At 42.4% G+C, this 10623-nt stretch overlaps 1 protein-coding gene across 13 annotated transcripts in view; it reads right to left on the bottom strand.

The window, feature by feature from the left end:
• Positions 1 to 10623, bottom strand: part of myom1b (myomesin 1b) — a 29511-nt gene continuing 18888 nt past the window's right edge. For 8 of the 13 annotated variants that reach the window (XM_086151012.1, XM_086151013.1, XM_086151019.1 and 5 more), the window contains 12 exons: positions 10128 to 10241; positions 9768 to 9830; positions 9393 to 9480; positions 9009 to 9047; positions 8817 to 8922; positions 8550 to 8713; positions 7990 to 8026; positions 7757 to 7779; positions 6177 to 6232; positions 5835 to 6050; positions 1503 to 1644; positions 1 to 1404 (listed from right to left, as the gene is read on the bottom strand). In XM_086151012.1, coding sequence (XP_086007138.1) covers positions 1175 to 1404; positions 1503 to 1644; positions 5835 to 6050; positions 6177 to 6232; positions 7757 to 7779; positions 7990 to 8026; positions 8550 to 8713; positions 8817 to 8922; positions 9009 to 9047; positions 9393 to 9480; positions 9768 to 9830; positions 10128 to 10241 — 1278 coding nt within the window. In that variant the 3' untranslated portion in view covers positions 1 to 1174. Of the gene's footprint in view, positions 1405 to 1502; positions 1645 to 4940; positions 6051 to 6176; positions 6233 to 7756; positions 7780 to 7989; positions 8027 to 8549; positions 8714 to 8816; positions 8923 to 9008; positions 9048 to 9392; positions 9481 to 9767; positions 9831 to 10127; positions 10242 to 10623 lie in introns of those variants that run through there. The other 5 variants (XM_086151021.1, XM_086151010.1, XM_086151011.1 and 2 more) reach the window with 2 other exon arrangements.

Below are 10623 nucleotides of genomic sequence, written 5' to 3'. Positions count from 1 at the left end.
TGCTATTGAACAGCGTATTAATCAACAGTGATATAATACAATACCCACAAATTCACCGTTAGATCAGGAGTTGTTCTAGCGGTGCACCGACTGTGTCTCCTCTCTGCTGTCCTCAGTGGACTCGTAAAAACTTCTTAACTTTAATCATTTCTGCCTGATTTCTCTCCAAGAATGTCTCCCCGTCTCCTCCCACTCACCCCTCTGATCGCTGTCAACCTTTTTAAAAACACATATCTTGTCTTTAATCAGAGAGAGATGAAAGAGATGCACGCGGTAAGGAAAACAGCAAAACAACAAAGAGGCCATAAAATATAAACTGTGATTTTGAACAGTTAACACGCGGTTAACAAGTTATTTAATTTGTAGGAGAAGTAGTAAAAAGTGTAATGTCAGTACACAGGACTGTCTCAGAAAATTCAAATATTGTGATAAAGTTCTTCTGTACTGCAATTACAAAAACACAAAAATGTCATACATTCTTGATTCATTACAAATCAAGTGAAATATTGCAAGCCTTTTATTATTTTGATATTGCTGATTATGGCTTACATCATAAGAAAACTCAAAAATCCTATCTCAAAATATTAGAATATTGTGAAAAAGTAATTTTTGTTTTTTTTAATTGCATTACAGAAGATAAAATAACTTTATCACAATATTGTAATTTTTTGAGACAGTCCTGTATATGACTTGTAATTGACCATCAACAGTGAGCAGATCTGACTGTTACATAAGTCTACTAAAAAATGTCCCCGTTTCTATAAAAATCCTATCTCAAAATATCAGATTATCATGAAAAAGTATTTTTTGTTTATTTAATTGCATTACAGAAGATAAAATAACTTTATAACAATATTCTAATTTTCTGAGTCAGTCCTGTATATGACTTGTAGTTGACCATCAACAGTGAGCAGATCTGACTGTTACATAAGGCCACTAAAAATGTCTCAGTTTCTATAAAAGTTAAAATATAAAGAAAACTAAATGACCGGCAGGCAAGTAGTACGCCGAGAAGTGAGAGTCTGTATTTGACAACCAGCCTGATGTCTCTACAGCAGGTGAGGAGACGTGTCTGCACGTCCGTGATTCTACACTCTAAATCAGAACCACCATCTATATATCAGAGTAAATCTTATAACCCCACGCTTTTCTGCAAAATTCCATCAGGCAATGCTTAGTTTTGCTGCGTCGTTTCTGTCTCCGCATTCGGTGCAGGTTGCTGCGGCGCCTCAGTCTGCGGCTCCACCGATTTCTCATCTGCTGGCTGTTCAGCAGCTCCTCCAGCTTCATCCTGTGACACTTCACCTTTACCCACAAGCTTTTCATCCATCACCTCCTCACTTTCCTCCTTCTTCTCCTGAGTTTCTGCCATCTTTTCTGAGGAATTTATTCTAGCTTCAGATGCTGCAAACAAGTACAAGACAAAGTCACGGGGATGATGATGATGATTTTGATGTTTTTTATATATATATATATATATATATATATATATATATATATACCTTTTCTCTTGTTTTTTGCAGTTCCAGTGACTGCCGATTTTGTCTTTTCTTTTGGGCTCTTTGAACCGTAGACAACGTTTCCCTCCGCATCAGTCAAATATGAAGTCACTCCTGAGTCAGGTGTCTCCTCTATGACCTCCAACTGAGATGGAAAAAAAGAAAATAAACACGCCATCAGATTGTATCAGCTCCGAAATCAGAATTATCAGAGGGAAGCCTGCTACTTACCCAGGTGTTAAAAGGGGTCACAACTAACAGTTAATGCCAAAGCAGTCCAGTTGACTGCAACATTATAAAAGTAGAATTAACTAAAATGCCTCCATTTCATCTAAATCTGGATTAATCAGGGCATTTCTTCCTGAAATTGCTGGAAGGGCATGCGTGTTATTCCCTTTTATAACTGCTCATTTTACTGCTTTGGAGGTGAAGGCTAGCAGTACAAGATGGCTTCCATATATGAAATTAATATTCTTTACCTTTTGGCTGCTCCCAACCTCCTTCACCCAACCCTGTTGTCTGGATCCTCTTCTCTCACACCAACTACCGGTAACTCGTTCACTACATCCATAAATCTACTCTCTGGTCTTCCTCTTGACCCCTTGCTTCGCTGTTCCAACCCTTGCATCCTTCTAACAATGTATTCACCATCCCTCCTCTGCACATGACCGAACCATCTCAGTCTGGCGGCTCTGTGCTTATCTCCGAATCTAATATGTGCTGGCCCTCTGATGAAGTTATTCCTGATTCTTGTTACTCCCAAAAACACAATCAACATCTTTATGTCTGCTACCTCCTGCTCTCCTTCCTTTCTTTTCCTCCGTGCCTCTGTCTCCAAAGCATACAGCATTGCTGGTCTCACCACTGTCTTGTACACCTTTCCTTTTCATCCTGGCTGATGCTCTTTTACCACTCCGGACACTTTTCTTCACCCGTTCCAACCCACTTGAACATGTTTCTTCACCTCTTCTCCACCCTCACCACTGCTCTGGACTGTTGACCCCAAGTCCCTGAAATCCTCCAACTTCTTGATCCCCACTCCCTGGAGCCTCACCGTTCCACCTGAGTCGCTCTCATTGACACACATATACTCTGTCTTTCTGTGACTAACTTTCATTCCACTCTTTCCAGCGCATACCTCCACCTCTCTAGAGTTTCCTCAACCTGTTCTCTGCTCTCACGACGGATCAGAATGTTATCTGCAAACATCATGGTCCATGGAGATTCCTGTCTAATCTCATCTGTCAGCCTGTCCATCACCACTGCAAACAAGAAGGGGCTCAGAGCTGATCCCTGATGGAGTCCCACCTCCTTCTTGAACTTCTCTGTTACCCCTACAGCACACTGCACCACTGTCTCACAGCGAGCATACATGTCCTGCACCAGTCTAACATACTCTGCAACTCCAGATTTCTTCATACAATACCAGAGCTCCTCTCTTGGCACCCTGTCATATGCCTTTTCTAGGTCTACAAAATACAATGCAGCTCCCTCTGGCCTTCTCTGTACTTCCCTATTAGCATTCTCATAGCACATACTGCATCTGTAGTAGTCTTTCTAGGCATGAAGCCATACTGCTGTTCAAAAATGCTGACTTCGGCTCTGAGTCTAGTTTCCACTACTCTTCCGCTTCTTTATTTCCTCTCCCTGTAGCCTCACTGTTTCACTTGGGTTCCTCTCATTCACACATGTGTATTCTATCTTGCTGCAACCCTCATCTCTCTCCTTTCCAGAGCTAACCTCCACCTCTCTTGATTTTCCTCCACCTGCTCCCTGCTCACACTATAGATCACGTCATCTGCAAACATCATGGTCTATGGAGGTTCCTGTCTAACCTCATCTGTCAGCCTGTCCATCACCACTGCAAACAAGAAGAGGCTCAGAGGCGACCCCTAGAGTAGTCGCACCTCCATCTTGAACTTCTCTATCACACCTCACCACTGTCTCACAGATGGCATACATGTCCTGGACCAGCCTAATATAGTCCTCTGCGCATCCCCCCCTCATACAGTTCCATCGTCCATTTATCTGCACCATTTCGTATCCTTTTTTCTAGATCTACAAAGGCACAGTGCAGCTCCCTCCTTCTCTCTACTTCTCTACGAGCATTCTTATAGCAAATACTGTATCTGCAGTATGTGATACATTATTACATAATTGTACCACATCATATATAAAAGAGACTCCTCTGCTCCAAATGATTAGAATGATTGTGTGTATATATATATGTTCATTATAACATATATATAATCACACAATTGATTAATGTCATCTAAATTTAATAAATTAAATATATTAATGAATTGTTCACGTAAAATGTTGCTGTTTTATTACAGGGCCTGTCTTAAACTGTCTCTCATTGACTCTTTTAGGGGGCGTGCAGCTAAGACATCCTGTAGCCACTGAATTGCTGTTAACGCAATGTTCACTTTGACCTTTTAACTCTCAGTTTGATTGTAAACAGGCAAGAATATAAAGACGTGTGCGCCCATTTGCAGAGATCGTCATCCACTGCGGTCAGGAAGTCCAAACATCTGTGGAACACGCCCAGAGATAGATGGCCTCCATTGTCCCAAAGGTGTTCTAATGCTATTAATAGTTAAATGTAACATTTCAATCCCTTTTAGTAAAAACTTACTGTTTCCTTCCTTAGACACATCCCATCTTGGATTTATCAGTCATCCGTAAATGGTCGTTCATCACCCCCTGTCTCACTTTCCAAAGTGTGACCAAGAGGTTAACACCACTTTCTTGCAATCCTCGTCCTGAGGAGGCCTCATGTGGTTTGATGAAACTGTGACCGAGTATCTGGTTCCCTCACACCACATGATTCAACCTGATACAATCTTTTGTTGATGCCTCAAACCAAAGCTGTGAAGGAGACACACTGTTCGGGCCGGACCCGAGTGCCTGCTCTCATAATTAGTCAGGACTTTGTCTCTTTAAATCTCAGCTTGCTCCAAAAAAAACATGCTTGGCCCTATGTCATTCATACTTTCCAGTCAGTGAACCTGAATAGAGATGTGGACCTGCTGATCCACATGCTCTTAACAGGATTTAGCGTGCATGTAAAATTGCCCGCAAGCATGATCCATACAGCGTATCCGAGGAGCAGGAAGATAAGAAGCCCATTTCGTTCTTGATTCTCCATTTAGAACCCGAAAGGTGGAAGTCATGTTATTGCTATTCTGTCTGCTCTCTGGGACACCGAAAAATACGACTGGCTTCAGGTGCTGGTATTAAGGAAGTGCTGGGATTGCGGTTGGGGTTCAGCAGAGATGTCGTATCCATGCAGTGGTGGGTCTTCAGGGGGTCCAAGTGTACAGAAACCAGGATTGGGAGTAAAATTAAAAAAAGGGGGACAAAGTAACTGTAAAGAGAGTGGATAAAGGAGAAGGTCATGGGTGGAGGGTTCAAACCAAAGTGAGACAACTCAGTGAGGAAGTGGAGGAAGTCCATGCTTGTTTTTATTAGTCTCCAGACACAGGGGATAAGAAGTGATGCATCAAGTGACTTTACAATCTTCCACTTAAGTGACATTGTTATTATTATCGTCATCACAGGTAGAGGCTACATCCGGAACAGACGACAACAGAAACCGTAACCATGGTGATCAATGCGGACGCGACAACATGGAGAGGGAGGGAGGCAGTGGATGTCATTCCACAGTTATAGCATTCACGGAAAAAAAAAACAAGACCGCGTTTTACCTCATTTTCTACAATTTTCAGACTCATGCCAGGTTTCTATACCCAGCTGTGTGGTTTTATTGTTTTGTTAATATTGGTCATCTAACACCAGGAAAGGCAGTCTCGGGTTTTCGTGGAGAAAATGTAACTACGGGCTGTTGATTCTTAAAACGGGCGTCTCAATGGCATGATACAGAAGCAAGAGAAGATTAAATTTGCCGATCTTAACATCGTGCTTTTGACCATGACAGGGGTCATTGCTGGAGAAAATGGGATAAGACGCATGTGGATAATAGAGACGTCCAAATCCACCGGGAGATCTCCCTCAGGGTTTGTCCCGCTGCATTTGGCATGGCTCTTTACATGACACTTTCTTTGTTGCTCTTTGAAAATGGGAAATCAGATTGAGTTATAGCTGATAGCACCCTGCTTAATTGCCTTTTAGCCTTACTTAGACTGTTTAGCACCGCTTTAGTTGGCTAATCCCTATGCAAACAAACGTCCCCAAATCTTTTCTTCCGCAACTTTAACCGTCCTCAGTGTTTTTTTTTTTGTCTTTTTTTTCCCTTTATACATATTTACTAAGAGAGTTGGCCCGCTTTTACTTTTTCTTGCCGCCCGCCTCTTCAGGGTTGAAGACACTTACGGTGAAGTCCCCGCTCTCCGTCCCGTACTTGTTCTTCACGAAGATGCTGTACTTGCCGGTGTCCGAGGCGTTCACGGCGGTGATGGTGAAGCTGGCGAACTTGCCCGAGGCGAACTTCAGGATGCAGTGATCGTCGGACGTGAGCTCCTTGTCGTTCTTCAGCCAGGTGACCTCTGGCACGGGGTCACCCGAAATATTGCAGGTGAGATTGAGAGCCTGAAATCCGTCACATGTGTAATTATCAAACAAAAGCAGGGATATAATACAGCTAAGTGTTCTCGTGAGGAACATTTAAGGGGACGCGTTCTTTCTTTCATGCTAGCGTTGGTTGCGATAGTTCACCTTGCCATCCTGTATGGTCACAACATCTGGCAGACCTCCAGCCACCCGAGCGCGACCTGAAACAGAAGGGAAAGGTGGATGCAAAAAGGAAATCAAAGAAAAAAAATATGTATATAGATCACACATTTTACTTGTTTTTGAGTCTTGGTGGAGATAAATGGATTTTTAATATAAAAGTCTGTGTGTGGAAGAAAGTCAATACATTTCCATCTCTATCCTTAATCATCCAGACCTGTTGTACATCCTTTCCATAATTATCTCTCTGTTTCGCCAACCTGTATAGATCGTTTTCTCCCTCCTTAGTGTCCAGCCGAGCATACAAGTCATTGTTCACCCTTTTTTTTTGCCTTTGCTACTTCTATCTTTGCCTTACATTGTATCTTACTGTACTCCTGCCTGTTCTCAGTATCCCACTTCTTTTTTGCTAACTGCTTACTCTGTATATACTACTACACTTCCTTATTCCACCTCCAGGTCTCCTTATCTACTTTTGTTCCAGATGATGCACCAAGTACTCTCCTACCTGTCTCCCTAATAACACTAGCTGTTGTTGTCCAATCATGTGGAAGCTCTTCCTGACCACCCAGAGCCTTTCTCAATTCCACCCTGAAAACTATACAACCCTCCTCCCTTTTCAGCTTCCACCACTTTGTCCTCTGCTCTGCCTTTGTCCTCTTGATCTTCCTTGTCACCAGACTTGTCCTACAAACCACCATCCTATGCTGTCTGGCTACACTCTCACCTACAACTACTTTGCAGTCACTGATCTCTTTCAGGTTACCTCGTCTATACAAGACGTAGTCTACCTTTGTGGTCCTACCTCTGCTCTTATAAGTGATCCTATGTTCCTTTTTTTTTCTGGAAAAAGGTGATCACTACAGCCATTTCCACCCTCTTTACAAAATCTACCACCATCTGTCCCTCTGCATTCCTATCCTGTATACCAAATCTGCCTATGACTTCTTCATCTCCTCTATTGCCTTCACCATGTCCATTGAAGGCTGAACCAATTACTATTCTCTCATCTCTGGTGATATTCTGCATCACTTCATCTAACTCATTCCAGAACTCCTCCTTCTCTTCAAACTCACATCCCACCTGTGGGGCATAGCCACTAACAACATTGAGCATCACACCTTCAATTTCCAATTTCAGACTCACAAGTCTATCTGGCATTCTTTTCCCCTCAAGAACATTACCTAACAAACTCCTCCTTTAAGATAACTCGTACTGTACTCCATTTCTTCTCTTGTCAGTACCATGATAGTACAACTTAAATCCTGCTCCTAAGCTTCTAGCCTTACTACCTTTCCACCTGGACTCCTGGACACACACTATATCCACCTTCCTTCTCTGCATCATGTCGACCAACTCTCTACCTTTTCCTTTCATAGTCCCAATATTCAAAGTCCCTACTCTCAGTCCCAGACTCTTGCATTTCCACCTCCTCTCCTTCTTTGACATGCAGTGCTTAGTAATAGATAAAAATTAAAAAAAAAAAAAAAAAAATCAAACAAGGGTTTCTGTCATGTTGCATCCACACCAGAGCCTGGGGACACTATTAAACATCTGTTACTCACTTCTCTCTGCGATCGCAGCGGCTCTGAGGATCAAAAAGGGGAAACGAAAGTTAAAATAAGAAGCAAAACACTCGACCCCCTTGTTTCCCCTCTCGTAAGACAAACAACAAATTGAAAGGTTGTTTATTTGAGACAATGACACAGTGCTGTGGGAGTGATGGTTTCCGTGGCTGCCACTGAGATTGTGGACAACTGAAGTAAATAACAATAAGCCCTGATGGCCGGTAACTTACTTGAGTCTTTGGAATTCTGCGAAAGCGTCGTCATACGCTGAAAAACAAGAGGAAAACATCTGTGAGGGGCTTGAACAACAACATGTCCAATAGGTGAGAGTGGAACATTTTAGAAATTAAACATTACAAATGAACTTTTGAATAAATTTAAAAAAAAATCAGAAATGTCAGCTGGAAATGATTCTGATGATATCAAGTTATTAACAAAGAATTAGCATAATAATGATAAGAAGAAGAAAAGAAAAGACTTTACAAAGAAATAAATCCGTAAGCCTGTGATACTAAAGTAGAATTATGTATTTCAAGTACCTTGTGCATGAAAACCGACAGACGACACCAGTTTTCACAAGCACTTGTTCATTCATCCATCCATCCATTCATCCATCCATCCATCCATCCATCCATCCATCCATCCATTCATTCATTCATTCATTCATTCATTCATTCACACACCTAGGCAATTTGAAGAAACTTAGAGGTGCCCAGGTGTTCCATGACCCCCACCCATCCCGTACCCTCTGGAGAGCTCTCCGGTATTCACAGGAACCCCATCATCTCACCTTGACCGGCGAGCTCCACCGTCCTCCTCAAGCCGCCCTTTCCATCGTTGAACTCAATGGCGTACTTGCCCATGTCCTTCTCCGTGGGATCCGTGATCTGCAGCCACAGCTGCTCTCCCACCACACCGCTCTTCAGGCGGTCGGAGAAGGCGATGGCCGAGTCCCTGTCGGGAACGTTGCAATTTAAACACGTCGGCATGATCTGCATTATAATTGCAATGGTATGAGAATTGCATACACATGTTAATATATTGATCGGGGGCGTACTTGTAATGCCATGTTACTTGGAGCAAATCATTGTAGTAGCTGACAAAGGTGTAGATTCGTATTCCTTCCTCGGTGCTTGTGATCTTGAGCGGGGTCGAGGAATTGGCTGCCATCGCACACACAGACGTCAGCGAATAAGAACGATAAAATCAAGCACTTGGAATAGCACTGTCCTGGTTTCATTTTCCTTACCGATGAAGCCAAACACCTCGTTCATCAGATCTTTGAAACCTTCAAGAGAGAGTTGATTTAACAACAGTGAACATCTTCGTACTCCATGCCATAACCCATGAAAACACACTTTGATCATTAACTGCGCTACTGACTTCACATTGCGACATTGCCACTTTGCACATTGCTTTTATTTCCTACTGTATTTTAAGTAAATATATAGACATTTTTAGATGACACATTTATACTTACAGATTTTATTTTATTTTATTTTATTTTATTTTATTTTATTTTATTTTATTTTATTTTATTTCATTTCATTTTATTTTGTCACTGTCTGTTCTTTGTATGTTATGCTGCTGCTGCCATATAATTTCCAAAACCTGGGATCTCCTAGCGGGTCACCTTGATCAATCAAGCTCAGCGTGGAAGTGTCCTTTCCCCTGTCGTCCTTCAGAACCACCTCGTACACGCCGGCATCTTTCTTGGAAATCTGACGGAAAGAACATCCATCAAATACGACGGCCAAGATTGTCCAGACGTCACCCACATCATGTCTAAAAGTATGAATTGTACACAGTACGTCCGAAAAGGCAGAGCTTTTCTATTCTGCTATGGGTGCTGCAGAGGACACACATACATATGTATACATATATACCACAAAAGCAAAAAAAAAAAAAAAAATCCAACAACGTAAACAAGCAGACGCTGATAGAAAAAAAAATAGCATTCGCAGGCAAAACTGGACACTTATGCTGGCAACTGATAACTGATCCCAACTTTTACGGCTCTCCAGCTCTCCGCATCGTGGGCCGTGACCGCTGTGTCTGCGGGTGAGCTGCGCTGAAATGGGACACATGTGACAACACGTTTATTTGTTATCGGAGCGGCCCGGTGGCTGTGAGTTGGCGCCGCCGAGACAGACGACAACGGCGACGTGAGAGGTGACAAGACACTAAAGAGACAAGGAACAGACGGAAAGAGCTAGGAAGGGTGATGCGACAATGTTTTGGGAGTGCAGATGTTATGAGAGCTGAGTGAGGACAAAAGAATACAGAGATAGAGTAAACACATAAAGGTACATATATACACATATGATCAACTTGTATATGCTGTTTTTTTTCCTTCTTCCTTTCACACCTCAGCTATTTCCAGTTTCAGAACTCCCTCTGTGAAGCCCAGGTGCTCATCCGCCTTGATCTCGTGTCCGTCCTTGTACCAAACTGCTGAGGTTTCCTTCTTCATGTTTCCAACCTACAACGCAAAAAAAACAAGAGGAGTACTTAAAATATTCATTTGTTCATTACCTATATCGGAGCTGTCATTGGATGAGGTTGACCTTGGACTGGTCACCGGTCCGTCACATGGAGACAAACAACTATTTACTCATTCATTCACTCATCATATAGACATAATTAACCATTCACTCACTCATTCACTTGCACATTTAGCCAAATAACCATTCACTCACTCATTCACACATCTTGGCAATTTCTCCAATTCCTCTGCTGTATGTTGATTGGAAATTGGACAACATGGGGTTGGAAGAAGCTCAGAGGTCGCTGGATGTCCCACGAACTCCATCAATCCCACACGTTGTGTAGAGACATACAACTATTCACTCACTCTTTCACCT

Source organism: Fistularia commersonii, chromosome 8 (assembly GCF_037954325.1).
Source record: "Fistularia commersonii isolate RoL2024-O1a breed Wild chromosome 8, RoL_Fcom_v1.0, whole genome shotgun sequence".
Classification (NCBI taxonomy): Eukaryota; Metazoa; Chordata; class Actinopteri; order Syngnathiformes; family Fistulariidae; genus Fistularia; species Fistularia commersonii.
The sequence above is the reverse complement of the archived record's forward strand: the minus strand, read 5'-3'. Positions and strand labels throughout refer to the sequence as shown.